The sequence below is a fragment of the Terrapene carolina genome, unplaced genomic scaffold, assembly GCF_002925995.2.
Source record: "Terrapene carolina triunguis isolate 2854851 unplaced genomic scaffold, T_m_triunguis-2.0 Scaffold22, whole genome shotgun sequence".
NCBI lineage: Eukaryota > Metazoa > Chordata > Testudines > Emydidae > Terrapene > Terrapene triunguis.
In genome coordinates, this window is record NW_020664373.1 from 23516158 (window position 1) to 23542026 (window position 25869).

The 25869-nt window shown below is 39.5% G+C and overlaps 1 protein-coding gene across 1 annotated transcript in view; it reads right to left on the bottom strand.

Moving 5' to 3' along the window:
• Positions 1 to 25869, bottom strand: part of LOC112104196 (cilia- and flagella-associated protein 47) — a 698279-nt gene that overhangs the window by 342347 nt on the left and 330063 nt on the right. The window contains exons 47-48 of the mRNA XM_029910741.1: positions 23901 to 24044; positions 20823 to 20996 (exon numbers count right to left, since the gene is read on the bottom strand). Of these exons, the coding sequence (XP_029766601.1) occupies positions 20823 to 20996; positions 23901 to 24044 (318 nt within the window). The remainder of the gene's footprint in view (positions 1 to 20822; positions 20997 to 23900; positions 24045 to 25869) is intronic.

Consider the following 25869-nt stretch of genomic DNA (forward strand, 5'->3'; position numbering starts at 1 on the left):
GGCCTCACTGTGCTAGGCACTCATGTACACACACACACACACACACACACACACACACACACACACACACACACACACACACACACACCCACAACAATAGAATGGTGCCTGTGCCCCCAAAGAGTTTACAAAGATGCCAGTGTTTTAGAAAGGTAGATATTATTATACCCATTTTACATACAAGGAAAATAAGTATTGTACACATTAAGATGTTTGTTCAGGATCACAAAGCAAGCATGTAGCAGAAATGAGTATAAAACCCAAGTGTCCCAACTCCTAGTTCCATCTATTGCTACACCATGAAGCCTCTTTTAGTGTGGTGTCCCATCCTGTCTCTATCAAATTCCTCAACTGAAGCTTACATATTGTTCAAAAACCGAAAGGAATGAGTGCAATAATAATAAACATATCCAAAATACTATTAATATCAGGAAGAGTCATTATAATGAACATTTCTGAAATATTTGGTCTATCAGTCTGAAATGCTTGGTATCTATGTAGCAACACTTCATACAGGGAGAATAAGTTAGGAAATTACTCAAAGACAATGACTGCATCCTATGGGGAAAAGATGCATCATCTGATGTGTCAGTCCAGGGTTGTCTTATCCATTAATGGAAGGAGAACTAAACTGCAGATTTTCAAGTCTCTCTGACATTCCAGGCCATAACCTTGAGAGAGGATAATAGGTAGCCTAGTAGGTGAGGCCCTTTTTGAACTATACAGTCATTTGGGGATTAGAAGCAGAAAATTGTCACTTTCATTTTAGTCACTCTCTGTTAGTCAGTCTACCCACATTTAAATTATACCACATTCACTTTTCCTAGATTTTAGGAGATTGCCAAGGGCACCCAGAGCATTGAATTGGTGCTTTTATTAATTTAATATAATTCTAAATAATTCAACCAAAAATACAGACATGAAGTATAAATTCTGCTTGTTTTTCAGAAGACTGTCTAATCCCAAATCCAATAGAATTTGTCTTCCCCCCCACAAAAATCAGTAAAATGGGAGTTGATGGTACCTTGAGTTAATGGAGTTGCCTTTTACTTTTCAGTATCAGTGTTCAAATTCCAACTTATGTTTTAAATGAAAATAAGATGAATTCTTATTTTGTTGCATGAAGCACACATGGTCATTACACAAAATACAATCTGAAGTAGTTTAGTAAGATTGGTGTTTTTTCTCAAGAAAGGCCCACAAATGAAAAGGGTGTGGGACTACGGTGCAATGGTAGAGCTGTGTAGAAAAGCTTCAGGAATGCTTCTTTTATTATAGCCTGACTCCGTACACAGTTACTAGCCCTTCATGTTCATTAGCATAACTAGATGCTTTACTTACATAGGTTGTTTTAAAAAGACAGTCTATCCTATAATTAAGAAACAGCAAGGCTGTTCATGTTGCCCTAATATTTAGTGTGTAATCATTACAATTAGATCAATGAAGCAGTGCTATCTTACAGTATCCGCAAAAGTACTGACTGTATCCCTGTTTTTTTTCAATGCCCACAAAACTTATGTTCAGTATCATCATGATTGTTCATAAAATAAAAACTGTGAAATACCAGAGTTAAACAAAAATTGGAAGACTATTCTAACACAGTTATCATGGTATCCCTGTGAAAGACTTTTGACAGTCCAGAGTAATATATAATTAAGGATTTTTTTAAATGAGAGGAAAAAGGGGCCAAGTGCCCGGCACATTGAGTCATCATTTATACCTACCTGTACAAACGGAGTACAAAGTAGATATAAAATACTACAAGATCCAAATTTTCCATTCACTTTTAGCAGTAGCAACATTTTACACTCACTTTGCAAAGGTGCAGATGACCACCCAGGGTGGAAGGCAGTAGAGAACCAGGCCTCAAAATAGTATGAAGAAATTAAATTATTAACAGAGCTGAGTCACCCTCAAATAAGTGACTTAAAATGTGATATCTGATAGTTATTAAAGCCAGACAGGTAAATGAATGCATAGAATGGTATTTATGTGAACACAGTTAAACTAAATATCCTAACCCCAATTGTCCAAAATGCTATTTTATTTAATTTCAGGTATATCTAAACCATTCAAGTAATAGTAGGTACTTGCAGTTACCTTTATTGTAAAATTGTTATTTAAAAATATTCAATCCCAATTTTTGTGAAATATTACCACATAACAGCTGTCATTCTCTTCAGCAATTTTTTCCTTAAACATCAGAGATAGATTATAGCCAATTATCTCACTCGGCATTTAATAAAATAAGAGAACACATTAACTGTTCTTTTGGAAAAGAAAACAATTCAATTTATAAATATCTAACTAATTTATTGGTTAGAGCTAAGGTATATTTAAATAAAAAGAATATGAAATAAACCTATCATTTCAATTGTTCATTAGCAATTTTAAAAAAATTCTACAGTTTATATGATCATTCAACAAAGCTCCATTTACTCAAAACTGCAATCCTTTTTCTCACATTAAAAGTGGATTCCAGTGTATAGTTTAATGCCCACATAGGGATACCTAATTAAATATAAATGCATCCATAAATTGGCTGTTCCAAATGGCTTTTGGATTATTTATGTTCATTTCACCAGAATTCAAGATAGCTGAAGTGTTGAGATGAGTTCCTGTCTGCATCCTGTAAAACTTGCCCATACCGGTATTGCCCTGGCCTCTTCTTTTGTCATTCAGTGTTGCACGCATTCTAAAACAATATGCATTTCCTCACCTTTTGGGGGCGAAGCCAGACTTTGAGGCACCTGCTCCCCTGCTTGGTGTAAACTTTGCTTGTGCCAATCAGAAACTAACACAAACAGGTTTTGGGCCCCGTCCCCAATGACACTTCTATGATGTCATAGTTGGTACTTTATGGGCCTGCCTGCCATGTGCAGGCAGGGAGAGGAGAAAGAAAAACGAATCCTGTGTATCCTGTGTACACTCGTAACCGAGCCTGATCACCTCGAAGCCTCTCTCTCAGCTCAAGTGTTTCAAACAGAGTTTCTACGTTTGCCAGTCATTATGCGTTGGTCTGTATTTGTAAGTATCAGTTATTACTAATTGCTGCATCTTTGTTTATAAATATTGTTAGTAGATATTTTAGTCATTGTGTGTTTTAAGTTTCATTAACTCTATTAGCGAATCAAATGCTGCTCCCTTACCCCTTGTAATTATCCCCAATAAAACTTTAAATTGATTAATTTTAGTTGAGTGTGTGTCTGCAGTTTGCATCGTGACCCATACTCTCCTTGCATCCCTTATCAATATAGTCTATTGCCACGTGCAGCCTGGTAAATAACAGGCCGGCATTTTCTTTCGCCCCTGCGTGCCCGTGGCAATCCACATGAAGGTAAAATGTGTGTGTATATTTGTATTATAAACTGTGTTTGTCTGTTTTAGAAAAAGTATCAGTTGTGTGTGACACCCTCATTTTGAAAAGGTCCTTTTATTGCAACTTAGGCTAGGTCTACACTACAGCGGTGTTCCGACCTAAGATACGCAACTTCAGCTACGTGAATACCGTAGCTGAAGTTGCGTATTTTAGGTCGGCTTACCTGGTGGTGAGGACGGGGGAAAGCCGACCGCTGCCGCGCTGCCGCCGACTCCGCTACCGCCTCTTGTCGAGGTGGATTTCCGGAGTCGACGGCAGAGCGATCAGGGATCGATTTTACCACGTCCTCACGAGACGCGGTAAGTCGATCCCCGATAAACCGATTGCTACCCGCCGGATCGGCGGGTAGTGAAGACGTAGCCTTAGTCTGAGATTCTGAAGCAACAAGTAAAATAGCACATGTTATGTGGTTTATATATGCAATTTTATTGTTCGATTTTATGCAGATAATATTCAAGATTTATTAATATTCCAGCTCTTCCCTTCCCCCACCATTTAGATTTTTAATATTTGGAGTATTCAGTACTACATTTCCAAATCAACACTTGCTGCCGGTTCCAACTCATTTTTTGATGCCGGCATGCCCAGCTGAGGAGAGAACGCTGCATGAACTAGCTGAATATGGGGAGGAGAAAGGAGAAGGAAACAGGATAGCCACACTGATAAACTGAGGCAAGACCACTGTTAACAGAGCTGATCTGGGGTCTCGTGAAGGTGACTAAACTTTTGTTAAAAAAGGCCTCCTGCCCTTTCCCTTGCAGAGATGGCCTTAAAAACCCAAACTAGTACAAACCAATTGCAATGGTTGAAAGGAGCAAGCAGCTGGATTCCACTTCTGCAGCTGGAGGGGACAATGACTCCATCCCACACAGACACTTATCTGTGCACTAGTAGCTGCAAGGTAATTTGTAAAGTCATGTCTGTAAAAAAGCCGAAAATGGAGTGTCTTCTTTCCATGCGGTGCTCTGTAGTGAGCCATGCTGCTGTTTGTACATGTTCCCCAAAGCCTGTGCACAGAGCTGCCCCCTGGCTGGAGGCACAACCAGCTCTGCTACCCCACATAGCTGTTACTCCCACCTCCTCTGATCAACTCTCACATTCCAACCACCACAGAACCTTTGGCCTCCAACATTCCATCTGGTTCTCACGGGACCCAGTGATTGAACCTGGTGTTATTCTCAGCCATACTCATAGGTAGTTCCATCACCTCACACTGACTCACAGACATTCTAGGCCTCAGCGTCACACATGGACTAGTGACAATATTAGATTGTGTTGATTTATGCGGGTGGTGAATGGGGGCTGGGTGTTTGGGGTTATTGTGGGCATTGATTGTGTTATGTGGGTAGTTTTGAAGAACTGTGGCAGTTGAGACAAGTAATCCACCATCTGTGCAACCTCCCACATACAACCAATGAAACTGTTGCACAAAGATTACCTGTAAAGGAATGGTAGTGATTGGCTGAGTTACCTCTGATATCACAATGATCTAGGACTCTTGGCTAAGGCATACATACATGCCTTGCAGTAGCTAAAAGCACCAGTGTAATTCAAAATAAAAAATGAATGAGAACTTAAAAATTGAATGGTAACAGACAGCAAATCCCTGTGATGATCAAATCAGGTGATATTCTGAACTCTGCTTGTAGCAGTCTCAATCGCTTCACAATGACTCAACAGACATTCTAGGCTTTAGAGTGACAATCCTGGAATCTTTTTATATAGACAGAAATGTGATCAAAGTGGATCACCTCTTTCCCTGCTGATGCCTGCCTGCCCAGCTACAGCCCAGAGTTTAAAGATCTAAATATGGGAGGAAAGTTTGGAGCAATATCCCTCTGTCCTTCCATACCTCCCGCTCCTGGGGAGACCTGATTGTCTACCCCTACTTCAGCTAGGAGAGACCAGCATCCAGACAAACTGATCCACCTCAGAAATCAAATCGGACTCTCATTGCCCAAACAATCCATGTGGTTCATACACAAAATTGATTCATCCCCACTTTGCCAACCACTCCACAGACAGAGGACACAGGAGAAACTACCTGCCACAACAGTTGCCAGCAGAAACGGCAGAACACCCATCTTCCACCATCACTACTGTTGTGAAGAACAGCTGTGTGATAAAGAAGCCTACTAGAGAAGTTCCATTAAGTGATGGGGAGGCTGAGGGTACTGCGGCTTGAATGAGTTAAGAAGGACTAATGGATGGGGAAGAATACAAGGGGAGAGGATTGAGCAGATGGATTTTTGGGCACGATGGTTGAAGAATATGAAATTGATGGGGTTTGGGATTTCAGGGGTTGGGGAAAGGGCATGGAATTTCTACCCAAGAAATGTCTCACATACTTTCAGTTAAAACAAATTGTTTGAGGGAGCCCCTTGTTAAACTTCTAATTGCACATAATCGGATTACCATGAAACATCTGTTAGGGTACCCAACAGCAGTGCCACTCTTTCATTGTTACTGAAGAGCCCATTGTGACAAAACAGACAGACAGGAAGAAGGGGCTGTATAGTTTGGATGGCCTCCATCTCAGTTGAAGGGGAACCAATTTCCTTGGGGACAGGCTGACTAGAGTAGTCAGGAGAGGGTTAAACTAATAGTGAAAGGGGAGGGTAAAAAGAAGAAAGAGATGAGCACTCATCGAGATGTTGAGAACAAAATCGAGATGTTGAGAACAAAATTAATCAAGAAACCAAAGAACATGAAAAGAAGAAATTCCTGAATTGCCATTACACTAATGCTAGGAGCCTGGGTAACAAACAAGAGGATTTGGAATTGCTAATTTATGAGCATAAATTAAATGTAGATAGTATTATTGAAATCTGGTGGGATGATTTGCATGATTGAAATATTAAAAATTAATGGTTATAAACTATTTAGGAAGGATCAAGTTGGCAAAAGGGGAGGGGGAGTGGCACTCTATGTAAAAAATGGCATTACCTGTTCCCAAGTCACTGATAACTCAAAAGAATATGATCTTGAATGTTTATGGATAAATGTCGTAACAGATAAAGCTTAAGATGGGGTATTAGCTGGTGTCTGCTACAGACTAATAAATCACACTAGGGAACAGGATGACTGCCTCCTTACACACCTATCTATATAAAATTTAGGGAAAAGCCTGTGAGATCATGGGGGGCTTCAATTTGAGTGACACATGTTGGCGGTCTCATGCTACCAGAAGTAAAAGAGACTTGAAATTTCTAAGCATTATAGATGAGAATTTCCTAACTCAAAAAGTGTTGCATTCAACACAGGGGAATTCTATATTAGACCATGTCTTAATAGATAAAGAGGAACTGATCACAGAATAAATGTGAATGATAATTGGGATCATTTAAGAACACCTTATTTGAAGCCCAAAAAGCCATGATCCCACCATTGAGGAAGAAGGCCATGCTGGTTAAAAAACCAACCTGGTTTAGAGAGGAACTGAAAGTAGTTGTAAAAAACAAAATACAAGGGAAAGTTGACAGTAATGAGTTAAGTATTGTAGAAAATTGATAAGGGAATCCACGAGACATAAGGAGAAATCTATGGCCAGCACAGTTATGGACAATAAGTAGTTTTTAAAAAATATATTAGTGTAACCCTTCTGCCCATCTAAGTTGGCAGCAACAAGGGCCGGGTTCTGTATCTAGGGGTTCCGTTTCAATAACACAATGCAAAACCGGCTCGAGCCCCCACCCAGTGACCTGGGACAATTACATACCACCCCCCTGGGTACCTCTAAGAGGCAATACTTCCCCTCTCGCAAGCACGGAGTCTGAGTGTAGCAGAAAATGTTTAACAACATGAGGTAAACGACATCAGCATAAAATTGGAAAAACACCACAAAGAGGATTCATAACACAAACCATGAGCAAAACCCACCCCAGCAAATTGGGCTGTGTCCTTTCCCTTTGGTTCTTGAATCCAGCAACCCAAAAATCACCCAGAGTCCCCAAAGTCCAACATCCCCAAAGTCTCTGGGGTCCAGCAACCACCCAAAGTCCTAAAAGTCCAACAACCCCCAAAGTCTCTGCCCCTGGTCAGTGCAGCCCCAGAGTAAAGGGGGGGGCACGCAGGGTGTTAAGGGGCACCTTACGTGATCTGAGGCTGGCCAGCCGTCTGTTTCTCCGTGGGGGTTCCGCCGCAGCCTTTACCACGAGCCAGTCCACTTTCCTGCCATCCCACGAACTGCTCCGCTCTACAAGCTGCTCCGCTCCACTCCGCTCCGCTCACCGACCTGTGAGCCGTTCCAGCCGTCCCCGCAAACAGCTCCGCTCGCCGTTCCTTGGGCCACTCCAACCGGCCCTGCAAGGCTCCACACCGCTCGCTGCTCCTCCAGTCGGCCCCACAAATTGCTCCACCAGCTGCTGAGCAATATAGCTTCAGGCTCCCCCACTAGTTAACATAGCCTCAGTGATCTCAGCTCTTAATAACGTCAGCTCTTTTGTGATTTCAGCTCTTAGCGATTTCAGCTCATAGTATAGTAGGGGAGCCCCAGTGCTGGTGCACCATTGGCCCAAAGTGAATTCAGCTCAGCAGCCTGTAACTAGACTCCTAAGGGAATCAAAGTTAGCTCTGATATTCCACAGTGGAGAGAGGAGGTGGTGCAATTGGTGTTTCGGACCCTCAGAGGGGGCCCATACCATCAGGTACAAATACCTGTCCCCATCCTCTCTCAATTCACTGGGTTTTGTAACCCATGCCCCTTGACAAGCAAATGCTACTTAGGTAATGGTGACGGATTCACTCAGTCCTTCTGTCATACAACAGTTCCACTGGCCTTGATTCACAGAATCAGGGTAACAAAACTTTATTCTTCCTGCCCCAATAATAGAGAAACTGGGGATCCCACACCAGCCAAAGTAACCACTTTCAGTTGCTGTGTTTCCTGCCAGGCGAGTGGGTGTGCCTATGCAAATAAGATCAGCCCCTGGAGTTCTTTTCCACACTCGCCATAATTCACCACCAGATGTCAGGGTAGAGCTCATCCTGACTCTGCTTACATTAGGAACAAAAAGAATCATTACAATGGTATTGGTCCATTACAAGATGGAAATTATGAAATTATCAATAACAATGCAGATAAAGCAAAAGTTAGCCATAAATATTTCTCTTCTATATTTGGGGAAAAACAGATGATATAATCACATCATATGGTGATGAGAATACTCTTTCCATTCCAGTTGTATCTTTGGAGGATGTTAAATAGAAGCTACTACAGTTAGACATTTTTAAATCAGTAGGTCCAGATAACTTGCATCCAAGAATTTTAAAAGAGCTGGCTGAGGAACTCGTTAGACCATTAAATTGATTTTCCAATAAGTCTTGAAACAGTGGGGAAGTTCCAGAAGACTGTAAGAAAGCTCATGTTGTGCCAATTTTTAAAAAGGGTAAGTGGGATGAGCTGGGGAACTATATGCCTGACATTGATTCTGAGCAAGATAATGGAGTAGCTGATAATGAACTAAAGGAGGGTAATATAATTAATGCAAATCAAAATGGATTTATGGAAAATAGATCCTGTCAAACAAACTTAATATTTTTTGATGAAATTACAAGGTGGGCTTATAAATGTAATAGGATTGACGTAATATACTTAGAATTCTATAAGGCATTTAACTTAATATCACACGACAATTTGACTAAAAAACTAGAATATCAAATTAACAAGGCCTACATTAAATAGATTAAAAATTGATTTAGTTATAGGTCTCAAAATGTAACTGTAAGCAACAAATCATCACATGGGTATTTCCAGTGGGGTCCTGCATGGGTAAGTTCTTGGCTCTACGCTATTTAAAATTTTTAGCAATGACCTGGAAGAAAACAAAAATCATCACTGATAAAGTTTGCAGATGAGACAAAAATTGGGACAGTGGTAAATAATGGAGATGACAGGTCACTGACTTAAGAGTGATCTAGATCCTTTGGTAAACTGGGTGAAAGCAAACAGTATGAGTTTTAATATGGGTAAATGTAAAGGTATACATCTAGGAACAAAGAACACAGGCCATACTAACAGGATGGGGGACTATTCTGGGAAGCAGTGACTCTGAAAAAGATTTGGAGGTCAGCTGATATTCAGCTGAATATGAGCTCCCAATGTGATGCTGTGGCCAAAAAAGATCTGTATTTGGCACTGGTGTGTCTGCTGCTGGAATACTGTGTCCAGTTCTGGGGCCCACAATTCAAGAAGGATATTGATAAATTGGAGAGGGTTCACAGAAGAGCAATGAGATTGATTAAAGGATTTGAAAACATGCCTTATAGTGATAGACTCAAGGAGCTCAATCTATCTTAACGAAGAGAAGGTTAAGGTGTGACTTGATTACAGTCTCTAAGTACCTACATGAGGAACAAATATTTAATAATGGGCTCTTCAAACTAGTAAAGAAAAGAGTAACACGATCCAATGGCTGGAAGTTGAAGCTAGACAAATTCAGACTGAAAATAAAACATAATTTTTTAACAGTGAGAATAATTGACCATTGGAGCATTTACCATGGGTTGTGGTGGATTCTCCATCACTAACAATTTTTAAATCAAGATTGGATGTTTTTCTAAAAGATATGTTCCAGGAATTATTTTAGGGAACTTTTATGGCCTGTGTCATACAGGAGGTCAGACTAGATGATCGCAACCGTCCCTTTTGGCTTTAGAGTCTATGAATATACATGTATATGTGAAAGAGAAACTGAACTGAGTACTGGAAATGTAACTTTTTTAAAAAATTGCTGGTTATGTATTAATTTTAGAGTGTTTTCTGAAATGAATAACATTTTGCATGTGTGATCTGATAACTGACCACTTATCTGTACTGATTTATGTGCTCCTTTATGTTCTTTCAGAGTGTTTATTTTAATGACATCTGATCTGAATGGTACTGAAAAATTAATTTAGCGTCTTATTTTTACTACAAGAGCAAGCCACAAATTGTAGCTAAATTTACTATAAAAGGTGCTGTTAGAAGCAACTATTCGCACATCAGTGTATTTTTACCCTACAGAAAATGGTTTTATGTAAAAATTTAAAAAACGGTAGAGATTGTTGTCATGAGACCAAATGATTAAATTATTTAATACTACTTTACACTTCTATTGCAATCTGATGATATGAATCTAATTTTGCAGCCACTACAATCCACTTATGTTGAAGTCTCTAACCTTGTATTAATTCAGTATCAGATAAGAAACTGCTCTGTGCCCAGCACTATACGTGTACACAATGCTTTATGAATTCTGTTGTGGAAAAGTGTTATATATGGGGTAATCACAGGAATTCCTTTTATTGCAGTATTTCCTAGTAAAGGCTTCAGAGAGATTCCCTTAGCAGAATTTCCCTGCAGGGGTTCACTTTCAGACACACACACTTTCTCCATCCCTTTTCATCCCCACCCCCAAAACCAGAAACCTTTTTGAGTTTTTGATTAAGTGACAAATCTCATCTTGCTGTTATTAATTCAGGTTCAAAAAAGAACCAGCTGCTTCTCCTCAAGTCTTGTCTACTCTACAGTTTTGTTGACAAAAGTCAGTTATTGTCAACAAAAAAGTGGAGGTATACACATTGAAATGCTCCTCCTGCCAATGTAATGCCCCTGCTACGCCGACATAATAAAACCATCTCAACAAGAGGCGTAGGGCTTATATTGGTGTTGCTAGGGTAACGCAGTGTCTGTGTAGACAAATTAGCGTCTGTTAGAAGACAGGATACTGGGCTAGATGGACCTTTAGTCTGACCCAGTATGGCCATTCTTATGTTAAAGCTGCCCGGTTCCCAGTGGAGAGCGAGAGGGAAGCCCCAGGTAGCTTCCCCTCTGCTCCTGATGGGGAACAGGGAGCTGGGGGTGGGGGGGGAGGGCAGCCCGCCAGGAGCCCGGGAGCCTGTGTGGCAGCTGGGCTTCTGGTAGGGAACTGCCAGCAAAGCTGAGAGACCAGGCTCTCAGCTCCCCACACTGCCAGTGGTCAGTGGAAGCGCTACTGGTGAGAACATACGCCACCGATCCAAGCAGGGTAGTGTGGACATCAGCCACTGCAGTAATTAATGCAGTGTCTGTAAGTCGATCTAACATAGGTTGATTTATCTTTGTAGTGTAGACATAGTCTCAGCTTTACATAGATGAAGGGATGACTCCTGTTCACACACATTTTAGGAGCTTCACTCCCTAGGACTAGTCCAGTGGTTCCCAAACTTTAACAACCGGTGAACCCCTTTCACTAAAATGTCAAGTCTCGTGAACCCCCTCGTAAAAATGAATATTTCCAGGGATTTTCTCCTTTACCTGAATATAAATTATAAAAGCAGTGATCTTGGAAATATAAAATTTGTTTTTATGACATGCTTATTACATACTATTATTAATTACTTATCATTATAGTATTTTTATTACATTATGAAAATGGCAACACTCTTCCAAGATCTCACTTTTGTAGCTTGTATCACTTTAAATAAGCCTGTTATAAGACAAGGCTCCTATGTTTCATCAAGGAGTACCAGATGTGAAACAGCATGAAGTATTTAAGAAGCCAACTCAAAGAGTTCTTCCTACACAAGCATTCAGGTCTTGAGCAGTCCAGGCAAACAATGCACGTTACACTTAAACTTGTAGTAAAGCTTAAACTTAAACTTGTTCTTCATAATAATTTTAAAAACAATACTAGCTGCCTATTTAATTTTAAAAACAGCAAAAAATATCCACCCCCCTTTCCATTTCTTATAAAGAGTCTTGAAGTTTAAATCTCTTCAGTGTGATAGATATGCTTGCTTTGATCTGCTTAGCTGGCAGTCCAGGGGCTCCAGGCTGCTGGCCCCTGGCCCCGTGCTGCCGGGGTCCCTAGCGACATCTCTATCCGCCATTAGGGATTTTTTTCCCCCAACCCCCGCCCCCAGTAACATTTCACAAACCTCCAGAGGTTCACGAACCCCAGTTTGGGAACCACTGGACTAGTCAAATCCAACAAGGTGGACAGGGCTTATCTCTAGTGATAAAACTGGGATAGAAACTACCATCTTCACAGAAGCATACCCTGGAATCTCAAAGGACCTGCACATTCTATTACATAGCCATACATTTAATCTTCAGTTTGGACTGAGGTAAGAAACTGAGGTCTGCGAAGCCTACACCTTTGAAGAGTAGACTATTTCTCACTGTGAACTATTTTCTATAGATCCACACCAGACTAGTTGCTTCTGTGTGAGAAGCTGTGTGTCTAGGAAGGAAGGAATAGGTGAGGGAACACAACATCCCTTCTGTATGAATTAAAACAAATCCCAATCAGAGGGGATATAAAGAGAAAGACAGTGTGATTTACATGATTTACTTTTTAGAAGAAGCATTTGCAGTATTCTAGTGCATTAATGATTACACTGAGATCTTTTATCCAGGAACAGGAAAATATTTTGACAAATTGTGATCATAGTCAGATAAATGCTGGGTTTTTTTCTAGGGCTGTAAATTAATCACAGTTAACTCATGCAATTAATTCAAAAAAATTAATCGAGATTTAAAAAATTAACCACAATTAATTGCAGCTTTAATTGCACGGTTAAACAATAGAATACCAGTTGAAAATTATTAAATATTCTTGGATGCTTTTCTACATTTTCAAATATATTGATTTCAATTACAACACAGAATACAAAGTATACAGTGTTCACTTTATATTATTTTTATTACAAATATTTCCACTGTAAAAATGAAAAGAAAATAAAGTATTTTTCAATACTGTAGTGCAATCTCTTTATCGTGAAAGTGCAACTTACAAATGTAGATTTTTTTTGTTACATGACTGCACTCAAGAACAAAACAATGCAAAACTTTAGAGCCTACAAGTCTACTCAGTCCTACTTCTTGTTCAGCCAATTGCTAAAACAAACAAGTTTGTTTACATTTACTGGAGTTAATGCTGAACCAGATATGCTAAACTTTCATATGTCCCTTCATGCTTCGGCCACCATTCCAGAGGACATGCTTCCATGCTGATGACGCTCGTTAAAAAAAAGCATTAATAAAATTTGTGACTGAACTCCTTGGGGGAGAATTGTATGTCTCCTGCTCCATTTTATCTGCATTCTGCCATATATTTCATGTTATAGCAGTCTCGGATGACGAACCAGCATGTTCGTTTTAAGAACACTTTCACTGCAGATTTGACATAACGCAAAGAAGGTACCAATGTGAGATTTCTAAAGATAGCAACAGCACGTGGCCCGAGGATTAAGAATCTGAAGTGCCTTCCAAAATCTGGTAGGGATGAGGTATTGAGCATGCTTTCAGAAATCTTAAACTACAGAACCTGAACAACCAAAAAAAGAAAATTAACCTTCTGCTGGTGGCATCTGACTCAGATGATGAAAATAAACATGCGTCGGTCTGCTGTGCTTTGGATTGTTATTGAGCAGAACCCATCATCAGCATGGACGCATGTCCTTTGGAATGGTGGTTGAAGCATGAAGGGCAATATGAATCTTTAGCGCATCTGGCACGTAAATATCTTGCAACACTGGCAACAATAGTGCTATGAGAATGCCTGTTCTCACTTTCAGGTGACATTGTAAACAAGAAGCGGGCAGCATTATCTCCTGAAAATGTAAACACACTTGTTTGTCTGAGCAATTGGCTGAACAAAAAGTAGGACTGAGTGGACTTGTAGGTTCTAAAGTTTTACATTGTTTTATTTTTGAATGCAGATATTTTTGTACATAATTCTACATTTGTAAGTTCAACTTTCATAATAAAGACATTGCACTACAGTTCTTGTATTAAGTGAACTGAAAAATACTTTATATTTTTACATTGCAAATATTGTAATCAAAAATAAATATAAGGTGAGCACTGTATACTTTGTATTCTGCGTTGTAACTGAAATCAATACATTTGAAAACGTAGAACACATCCAAAAATATTTAAATAAATGGTATTCTATTGTTTTTAACAGTGTGATTAATCAGACGATTAATTTTTTAATCGCTTGACAGCCCTATTTTTCCCCATGTAAGAAATTAAAGAGTTACTTTCAAAGGAAGGGTCCCATTAAAATCCCACAGCAAAAGTATGCAGATCTAATATGTGACCTTTTTCCAGAATCCTGAAGTTCAAATCATGTGAGAGCTTAATCTCTTTATCTCTCAATTTTCAGCATCAGCTGCACTCTAAATGACACAAAAGAGACAAGATGGGGAGAATGTGTGGTTAATATATAATAATTTTAAGATTCTGTGACCTAGCTAGCAAGATAGTCAATGCAGAGCCATATTGAGTTACTGGATTGTGTGAAAAGACTGGTTCATTTTAATAGTGGGGAAAGGTGATACATGAAACAATGACTAGAGAAAAAAGCAACATTCTGGGAAAATACTTCAAGGGTCCTTAAGAAAACAATGGGTGGGCTATTAATCAGGAAGTGCCTACCAGCCTGGCTCCATCCAGGTTAAATGGCTTACTTTTCCAGGTCTGGGGCCTAAGATCAAAAGAACACTAACCGTTAAAAAATAACTGCCTAAAGAGGAAGGAGGGCCAAGTGGACAGCAGCTGTTTGAGGGGAAATAGAATGAGAGAACCTGAAATAGGTATAAGTAAGAGCCAAATGTGTAGGCTTTCCTAGTTTTAGCCCTTTTCCCTACTTGTCATGTACCACTGGGTGAATAAACAATACATTGGTTTTGAAAACGCTGTTTTGAATCACCTTAATTAGCTACTGGTCATATCTCCCAAAGGGAATTCTCCTGCTGGGGCCAACCACCATTAGAGCCGCTAGAGGTGTCCTGGTTGGTAACCAGCAATCCAGTCTAGGAGTGGCTGAATTGTGGGTTCCGCCTTTAAGCGGGATAATCCTGGCAGGTTACCTGCACACACAATGCTGCAAAGGAAGGCAACTTCTGCCCCCCTACCCGCAAAGGTCACTGCCATTCTGACCATGGGGAAATTTCCATTTCAACCCCACATATGGTGATCAGTTAGACCCTGAGCATGTGAGCAAGAACCAGTCAGCCAAGCACCTCAGAGAGCGACTGCTTGGTGCCAACTCAGAGCCCTGGGCTCTCCCCATCCAATGTCTCATCTCTAGCCATGGCCATCCTTGATGCTTCAGAGGAAGGGGATAAAAAACCCACTCCCAGAATACACTGGCGGGGGGAATCCCTTCCTGACCCCTGATCCATGAGCTTTGGGAGCATAAGACAAACTGGAAGTGAGCCCCACAGCTGTTCAGCCCTACCTCCTAACATCATAAGTTACTCCATACAATTGCACTCAGAATTTTGTCTCTCTTCAAACTAATTAAGTTGTTTGCCCTCTTCACTGTGGACTTTTAAAGCTACAAATCTAGTCCTTAGTGTCCTTCAAAGTCAATATAAATATGTTAATTGGATGGTAAATCCTATGGTCAGGGCTCTGTGCAGAATTAATAAATATATATAATACAGTAGCACCTGGGACCATGAATAGCATAAAGGTATTAACTTTGCAAATCAGTTAATGGAGGACATTCTATTCATAAGGGGTAATGAAGAAGAACATACAAAGAGATTTGTAGGAAGAGCAAGCAAGAAGAAGAAGTAGGAGATTGTCAATACTGGCAGAGTAGAAGGGATAAAAAAGAAGAGTGTGGATAAATACAAAAGAACAGAACTGTGAAGGTCCTTGATGGGCTGTGAAGAGCTAGTGAGTAGGGAATGAAGAATTCAAACTTCCCTTCCCCAAATCTGAAGTGACTTCTGCCCCTGCCCAAGTTAGCAAGTGGTTAAATAGGAGCTCAGTACCAAAAGCCTTAATCTCCTTCAAGATACTAAATACCAGGTCCCCATGCCTTTTTGAATGCCTAAAGCCCTAAATTACCCATGTCCAGATGCCAAAATCATTGTCCTGCAACTTCTACACTGTAGTTACTCATCAATACAAAAATTTGCATCATGCTGAAAGTATAAAATAAACTGAATAGCGAAGTAAATAAATGATGGAAAGAACACTATACTGATTAGAGTGGCACATAGGAGTGTGTGTGTGTGTGAGTGAGCGAGGGGGGCGGGGGACATCACATACTTCTGAACTCCCTGCTTCATAATTTTGATCTACTGTGCTGCATAAGACAAAGACCTGCCTAAGATACATCAGTACTTTTAACAGTGGAAAATACATCACACACTGTATTCAAGTTTAAAATAACTTTAAATAAGAGTTTTTGCATTGTCTTTTTTTGTCATTGAAAGCTTTGTAGGTAGGTGTGTAATTAAAATACACACCTTTACTTAAGGTGGGATTTTCAAAGGTGCTTGAGTGAGTCAGGCACACAACTCTCACTGAATTTTAATAGGATCTGGGCATTTAACTCACTTCGGTGGCTTTGAAAATCACAACCTTGATTTGGATTGGTGGGTACATAGGCGTTTAAATCATAGATGTAGACTAGAACATGTATTCCTGCTCCAAATATGAATAATATTCTCACCTGTCAAGTGAAGGAAAAACACTCTGTCATTCAAGTTTCAGAAGGAAGAGGATTTGTTTGCCTGACTTAGGGGGAAAAAGGGAACTTTTATTGATCTCATTCTATTTAACCCTTGTCCTATCACCTATGTTTAGGCTGCACCATTCAGAGATACATAGTGATTATTCGGAAGCTGGGGAACATATGAACAATGTAATTAACTTTTTAATTAAATTGCATTTCTATTAAATTAATGATTTAATATATCTAATTATGAAAAATGGAACACTGATGCTGATTTACACTCCTCAAGACAAAATTACCTAATTTCTAAGTGCTAACTGGGCAGTAAAATCTTTATGAACGTAACTGTAAATTATTATGGTTTCCCAACTACTGGTACATCTCAGTATTAAGAACCTCACACCTAACCTGCACTGCATCGTTGTGGAGAATTAACTATATAATTTTTTAGAAATATCATGTGCACCTCAGTTTCCCTATGTGATATTATCTTGCCTAGCTGCATAGAATTAAATCAAAGGTGGAAATCAACAGGAAATGAAACCATGCCAAAGATAAAGTACTATCAGAGAATATCAAGGTTCTTTTGGGAAAACGGTAAAGCCATTAATTGGGTAATACCCCTAGTCTGGCTCCAACTAAACATGCAAAATTTACTCTTCCCCATCCTGGGCCCAGGAAATACTACAATCTTAAAGATGCTGGTCTATGTAAGAAAGGGTGGGATGGGGATGAGGGCTGAATGGGCTGTCAACAGCTGCCCAAGAGGGAGAATCTGATACACACAGAGTCACAGATAACATGCTGCAGATCAGGGCAGTCTGCTTCTCCAAACCCAGAGACGTAGGTAACTGGGCCAAGGGGTGTCACAGTTCAGGGCAACTACACCAGTATTCCTTGTACAGTAGAACCTCTGAATTTTTATTAGTTTTTTTTTTTTTTGGCTCTGCTGCTGCCTGATTGTGTATCTCCGGTTCCAAATGAGGTGTGTGGTTAACTGGTCAGTTCGTAACTCTGGTGTTCATAACTCTGAGGTTCTTCTGTATGTGGTCCCCCGAGGGCACTCACTCTAGGTTCCCAGCTCCTCAGCCATCACTCTCCTGGGCAGAGACCCATGTCTCTCTCCCTGCGGACTGTAGTTTTTCCAGGCTGCACAGTTCTATACTGTGATATCCCCAGCAATACCAGACTGCCAAATACGCCAGCATCTGTGGTTAGCTTTCTTGCCAAAGGCTATGAACAGCTGTAATTGCCAGCAGTTACAATTTACCACACAGCCCTTTATAAAGAAGCACATTTATTCTTAAGTTGAATGAATTGCAGAGAAAATATATTAAAAACAATAGAAGAACCTATGTGCATGCTAAAACCTACCAGAGATCACCCCAGCTCCAACCTTGGACTCTGATAGGCGTCAGTCCTTCAAAACCCACAACGGGATTTTCCCCAGGTTATAAGTTCATAGCTGTCCCAGATTCAGAACAACCCTGAATCGTTCATTCTTTCCTTTATACAGCTTTGCCTTTGATCATGGCCTCATGAAACAAGTGATGCAACACACAAAGGCCCACTCCTCAGGAAGTAGCTTCAAAGGGCTGGGGTTTTGCATAATCGTAGGTGGGGAATTTGCATTCACCTCCCCTTAGATATTACCCAGGATTCCACTTCATATGTGTTGTTCCAAAAGTTGATTCTTGACTAACGCATTGTTCAATATAGTACTTACATCACATCTCCCCCCTAAAGAGGTTACATACAATATCTGTCCACAATAATACATAAGCAATGGACCCCCAAAATATTTAAATTTAATTTAGTATTTTTTTTCAAGGATATTGTAGGAAAATGCCATATCTGTTACACCACAAGCTTGCATGAAGAGGTTGAAAAGAAAAATGTGGAAGCTCCTAAAGCCCAAGGATTTTATTTCTTATGTTGTTTTGTGTCCTGAACAGTGAGTCAAATGAAACCTGAGTATAAGGCAAGTCCCATTCTATGGTATATTATATTGAATAAATGCAAATATTCCTTTAATAATTAAAAACCACACAGATAAAACATGGACTTAAGGAAAATAAATTTACCCTACTATTTAGAAGTAGCATCATGCTGATGTACAGTAGCTACCCAAAATGGTACAGGACACTTTTTCCAGTGATGTGTAATTTTTGGAGCATGATACCATAATGCTATTAACATAATTCTACCCCAGCAATGGTAAAACATTTTCACCTGCACTACAAGCTTTGGTTTGTTCTGCTCCATTGTATCTAATGGTTTCAACCTGGAGAAATCCCATCAACAGAGGATGTCAAAGCAGAAGTGGAAGAGTAAATAACTAGTGTTGAAGTATTTCTCCTGCACTGAAGAATGAAATAAACTTGCTCATCCATTGGTCCAGGTATCATCTTTGTTGATTATGATTGTATAAATGTACAGTCTAGAGTGGGAAACAGATTGTGTGTGTGCAGAAATGAAATCCTCTTTCATGTATGCAGTATAGCAAGATCCATCTAAACAATGGTAACACTACTGTATACTTAGGGTCCAATTCCAGCTACCCTACACCACAAGGGTGGGAGAGCGACCAAGGAGCTTCTTCTCCCTCTTGCACATATGCACATAGGGCAGACAGAATCTCGGTACTTCAGCAATTCTTGACCACAATGGGAATGACAATGCAGCCCATGATGATACATACATCAAGGCAGAGGGAAGGGGTTAATGAGGCAGGGGACTATTTGGGGTCTCACTCAACCATATATGGGCCAGTTGCCTGAGGCCAGCACTAGCAAAGCACATGCGAGATTTCCAAAAAACTGTAATAGAAGTTCCCAGGTGAAGTATCCTATTTATTCTGAGAGTCCATTTTCCTGCCTCAACGTTCCGCAGATAGAATCCCTCTGCCAAGTTTTGCACACGGGCTGCGCTACAATACCCTCCCCGCATCTCTGCTCACCCCACCCCCAGTTCCACAACCCTTTCTGCTCAGCTTTAAAAGCCACAAAAGAGCTCTTGGTGGTTTTTATTCACTAAGTCCAAATCTTCCCTGAATAATATTAGAAAACCTTCTCTGTGACTGGGAAGGTAAGAGGTGGTCCTCTGGTCCTGCCCCAAATCCTCAGCCATCTCCTGCCTATTGGCATGCAGGAAGCCACTGGTTCTGCTACTTGGGAGTCCTATATATCCACAAAGGGTACAGGACTTGCCTCTAATAGTGTACAGACAATTTACCATTCTAGACACATTATATGGGGAGAAGATACCTATTGCTATGTACATTGCTTACCACTTTGCATTATGAAAGAATCTGGTGAGTTTTTAAGGAGCTCTTAGACCTCCATTGTTTAGAGCATGAGGGCAGAATTAGGCTTCCATAGGCAACTGTAAATCTGGCATTTCCTTACTTACAAGCACTTGATGATGCAACCTAAATAGCTTTCTTTTAACAAATATAATATTTGTATATTAATAGAAAATTTATATTAAATAATACATATATGCCTAATTGAAGCCAGGGTTAAAATGTCATTTTGGCTAAAACCTAACTTTCTGAGTATTCACTGGTTTGGAATCCTGGGATTTCTAAGCTCTAGACACAGAACCCCTTTACAAGATACTCATGTTAGCAAGACTTACAAAAATTGCAGTAATTAATTTTACATATGGAAACAGGCTTATCTCAATCCACTTGTAAAGTATACTGAGTGAAAAGAGTGAAAAACAAAAGTATTAAATTATTTAATAGTAAGAAACAATTAAATCTTTCTTCATGAAATGTATAATAAATCATGCACTAGAGTAAAAAGAATTCCTTCCTATGGAAACATCAACTATACTAATAACAAGCTAAATCCTATTCGATATAGAAACAATTTCTTACTGCCAAATGAAAGTTAATAAGTAGGAACTAAGACAATATTCTTACTATGTTATTTTCATGCCATAATTTGCATCCTCTTTGACAAAGATACATGTATTCTAACATTCCACAACTTTACCTTGTATGTCAACTTGTTCTTTGTATAATTGGGCACCATTAGGACCTTCTGAGTAATTTGTCTCACTTGACAGTTTATTACGATATGATCCAGTGCAAGAGGTTTCCTCCCTATTCCCTTAAGGCCAAAGATGTGTTCAGTCCCATCTGTTTCATTTTGTAGAATAAGCTTGCCCTGTGACAAAGGAAAAAAAGAAGACATTTCAGCACTGCGTGAGTCTTGCATGGCTGCCAGACAAACTCCCTTAACCTAATTAATCTTGAGTCCAGGTATGGAAACAAGCTTGCAGGGAGGTGTTGCCTGTTTACTTTCCAGCATATATGTAAACACTTCTGCTGAATTAATGAAGACAAACTTAAGGAAGACTGACTTTTATTTCTAATTTTTCTATATTACAGAGTTAGCAGTACAGTGCCTCATGTATATTGATTACACACTTGTTTACTCAGCAAAGAAATATACCTTCCAAGAAAATATTTTCTGAGCCATCACTATTCCTAATTAACGTGAAAAACTGGAAAAGAAAGGTACTTTGTTCCAGCAGTACTCATCCAGCAGAATCCTGCGCAGGAGGTGGCTCTTGGTACTAAACTTTTTACTTACCATACACAAGAAAGAGACAACATTAACTTTTTCTTTTATCTATTATATGAATCCTCATACACAATAAATTACAAATAAAATTTGCCTGTGTAGTTTTTGTATCTTGTACTTCAACATTATTGCTGGTTTTCACAGAATAACTTTGCCTAGTAGCTTTGCCCACTGCATTGATCAGAATAATAGAATTCTATTAACATTTTGGGAAACTACAAAATGAGAACTAAGATCATTAATATCCACCCTCAAAACCTATGAATTTTATTCCCTCTTTGAATAATAACTACAGAAACACATTTATGGATGAAACTAAAACAGTGAAATCTTAAAACCATTAAGTAACAAGGCTGAAGCTGACCTGTTTGCAACTCACAATTTTTAGCTGTTTAAATTCTAATCAGATTTAAATCAATGGCCTAGGAAGGAGAAACTTTGCATCTTGCTAAAATTGACTGTCAGTGGAGTTTGGCCCCAAAGGGAATGATTTTGTCAGACTGCTTAAAAAAAAATGAAGACACTTCTGAAAACTATCAACTTATTTAATGGTACAGTCTGGAAGGCTTGGGACGAATTCCTGTGGTTTATAACTTTAGAAGAAAGAAGAAGAAAACGCAATCAGCATCAGAACTATCTACTGAACTCCAGCATCCACAGCTTTCTTTCATAAGCAAACTCCATTTTGGGGATCCTCATTCAGGTAGGAAAGATAAAGAGCAGATACATCAATACTATACTAACAGAGAATTAGAGTTATAAGAGTATTGAGAGAGCAGGGACCTGCTGGGAAAGTCTCCATAATAATGAGGACCTGGGGGGAAATCCCCATTCAAATCAATGACAACGTTCCCATTGACTTAAGTATTAAACGAGTCCAGGCTGGAGAAAGGACCTTGCCACAAAACTGACACAATCTGTCCTCTGGGTGGGAGTATGTAGGTTTTGTATGGGTGACCTACCTCTGGATATTTTGCTGTGAGACTGAGATTCCAAAGAACTGGTGTTTCATGCCTGACCTGTTGTGTGCAGGGATCTACATGTGATACACATCTGCTGAGTATGTGCACACACACTAAATGCTTTATACCTATAGATATATATATTGCATCACATATCCAAATTCTGTTCTCATGTACACTGAAGTAACTCCACTGAAGCCATTGAAGTTGCACCAATGTAATAGAGTGAGCTATGGCTATCCACACATACAGATTATATACTCCAAACAAAAATATTGTGCAGTATCTGCACCTAACAAATAAATAATAAATGATTAATAATATTAGTGTAACATTAAGAATGAGAAACCAAACACTCAAAAGTTAGAAAATATAGAGTTAAGGAGGAATACTCAACTCTTAAATCTAACCCTTCATACATATCCTTTAAAATGTGGCTTCTCCTTATATCCTATATTATTTTTCAAATATAATATATAATTCAAACATACACAAAGCTTGTTGAAAATAATTAATAATTGCTAAGGATAAAATATACCCAACTCTAACTCTCATAAAGCAGGAAATATAGAGTACAACCACACAATCATCTTAATTCTGCTGTCTGTGTAATGACAGTTTTCCCCGGGAATAATTCCATATTCCCTAGTTTAGGTTGTTTTAGCTTAGGTGAGGTTTGTCTTTAGGACTGTTAACGGTTTTAGGAGGGTTTGTATTTTTGTTACTGGATTTGTGAACTACATTATAATGATGTTAGTAAGTAATTTGAATAGGTTATTGTAGTTTGTAGAGAGTAATTATTTTGTGCTAGGCAAAAGAGTGATACTGTAAATTTGTGTTTTTGTATAGCATGGCAAACACCAGAGTAGCTCAGGTAATGCATAGGCAGGCATGTACAAACTGCTTCCTGTTAAAAGCTGAAACAGCCCTTACCCTGGTATGTACCTCATAATATCCAGAATGGCAACTACCATTGGGACAGAGTGCCTGGGAATCCACCCCAATATGAGCAATGACATAACTAATAATGGAAATTAATGAATGAACTAATATAACCTCCATTCCTGTAGAATCCTCATGGCATATATGCGCAATGAGGGATGCTCAATGTTATTAAAGAACCTTAAAACTGGCATTTCCTGAATTTACTGATTACATAAATAAAATAATGTATATTTAAATAAAGGCTGGAATGCACTGTATATATTTGTAATTAGAATGCTTTCAATTTGTATAGAATACCTAATAATTTTATTAAAATTGGGTGGGCAGAGAGAGAGAGGGTAGGACCACGAGAAAAGATAAATTGACCATACAAAATATTAGCCTAAGCTCCCCTGAAGGCAGTTTATTACATGTACATCCTCAGGAAAAAGTCTTGCCCTGAATAATCCTGATTCAGAAAACCTCTTAAGCAGATGCTTAATGTTAAACACCTGCTTAAGGGGTTTCCTGGAGTGCAGGCACAAGTTTCATGTGTAGCAGCAAACCTTATAAAGGCTGAATGTCTCTTTTCTCTTACCAGAGTGACACACTCAGCAATGGGATTAAACATGAGAGGATACTGTGTTGTTTCACCTGGACCCACATATATGAGAGGAGGGCCATAAAAACAATGTCCCTCTAGGATTGCTTGAAGTTTCCAGTCCTGATTAGACATATTACTCTGGAAAAAAAAATAGATGTCATCCAAATGGTACATTTAAAGTTACAACATACATTTACCTGCAATTACAGCTACATTTAACTTTCTATCCATTAATTCTTAGAATGGACACCAAATCAGATCACAATCTTTATTTTTTCAAAAGTGCCAACTCAGAGCAGAGTTTAGGAAAATAACGATTATATTTTTAAAAGTTTGAATGTATTCAACCATAAGTTCAATAATACTGGTACTGTGGGTACTAGTAGGAATGTTCTAAAAATTCATGTTTTACATACTCATACCATAAAAGAAGTTTGATTGTACTTATAATTATGGGCTCAATCTAACCAAAAATGTGCATAGCCATATGCACTCAGATACTGAATCTGCTGAAGACTAAACTATTTAGTAGAAAGACTGTCCTGCGGCAGAACCCAAAGTATGAAAGAAAAAACCAACAGTTGTGTGTTGACAAGTTGGAGGCTCAATGGGAGATGAAGAATTCATGCAAATTTTTCTCTCATGCTCCACAACATCAGAATCTCATCCTCTTTAAAACCAGCACACCCCTTATCCAGCAACACACAAAAGTAACTCCAGTTCTAGGAGCAGCGCCAATAGACAGGCTGAGCAGGTCAATATCCATTATCTTATTTATTCTTTAAAAAGGAAAATAAAATGAGCAGAAATAAAGATCCCAATCATTTCAGAACAACCTCCTTGGTTACTTTCAGTGTTTCACTGTGCTTTCACAATACTATCCTTCTCCAGACAAGCTACTGATCTCACGTCTGATCATGGATCCCTCCCCTCTTCTTGTCCCATCAGATCTCAGTGTGACTTTTTCTATACTATCACTCTCTATTCTTCCTGACCACCTCACACAAAATATGGTATGTGCAGCACTCTCAACTCCTGGTGCAAACCTTAGGTAACATTTTTACTTCTAATAGAACCTTTAAGTCTTCCTCTTGTTGTTTTATGCCACATCATTTTCTCTCTTTAGCTTTTAATTTGAGACAGTCTGCTGATGGCCTAAAAAGCTTGATAATGACTTCTCTGAAGAAGATACCCAACCCTACAGCTCAAAATTCACTCTTTGACTCTCTCTCTCTCTTATATCTTTTTGGACTGTCGGCTTACACCATAATTGTGCACTATGGGATTTCTTGCATCAGTTTCTGGAGCATCAGGTCCTGTCATTGCTGGAGATAAATTATTAGATTAGATTAATGACTATTCTGATCTACTATGTTAATTACTGTACCCCTCTCTTACATCATAGCTTCTCAGTATTGAATGCTTCAAATATTTAACTTTTGAATACACTTTTCTAATGTATCTATATTACATATTATTAGGGCTGCGTGTCTGTCATGGAGGTTGCAGAAGTCACGGGTTCCATGATTTTCAGTGACCTCCGTGACTTCTGCAGCGGCAGGTGGGGCTCACACCAGGGCCAGCCACAATGGCCACCGGTGGAGTGGCTCTGCAGCCAGCCAATCAGGCAGCACCGCAGCCAGCCTTACCGGCCGCTGCTCGGGTAGCCCCGGGCAACTGGCCCCAGGAACCGCCCGAGCAGCGTCCAGTACGGCTGACCCCAAGGACCACCCGAGCAGCGGTCCCTGGGGCAGCGGGAGCAGCTGCTGCTCCAGTGGCTCCCGGCAGCTGGTGCCACTGGCCACGCCCCCCTCCCAGCAATGGCCCCCAGGTTGCCACCACCAGTAGCGCGTCCTCCCCAGGATTTAGTCAGGGGTATTTATAGTATAAGTCATGGACAGGTCACGGACTGTGAATTTTTACTAAAAATACCCATGACTAAATCGTAGCCTTACATATTATT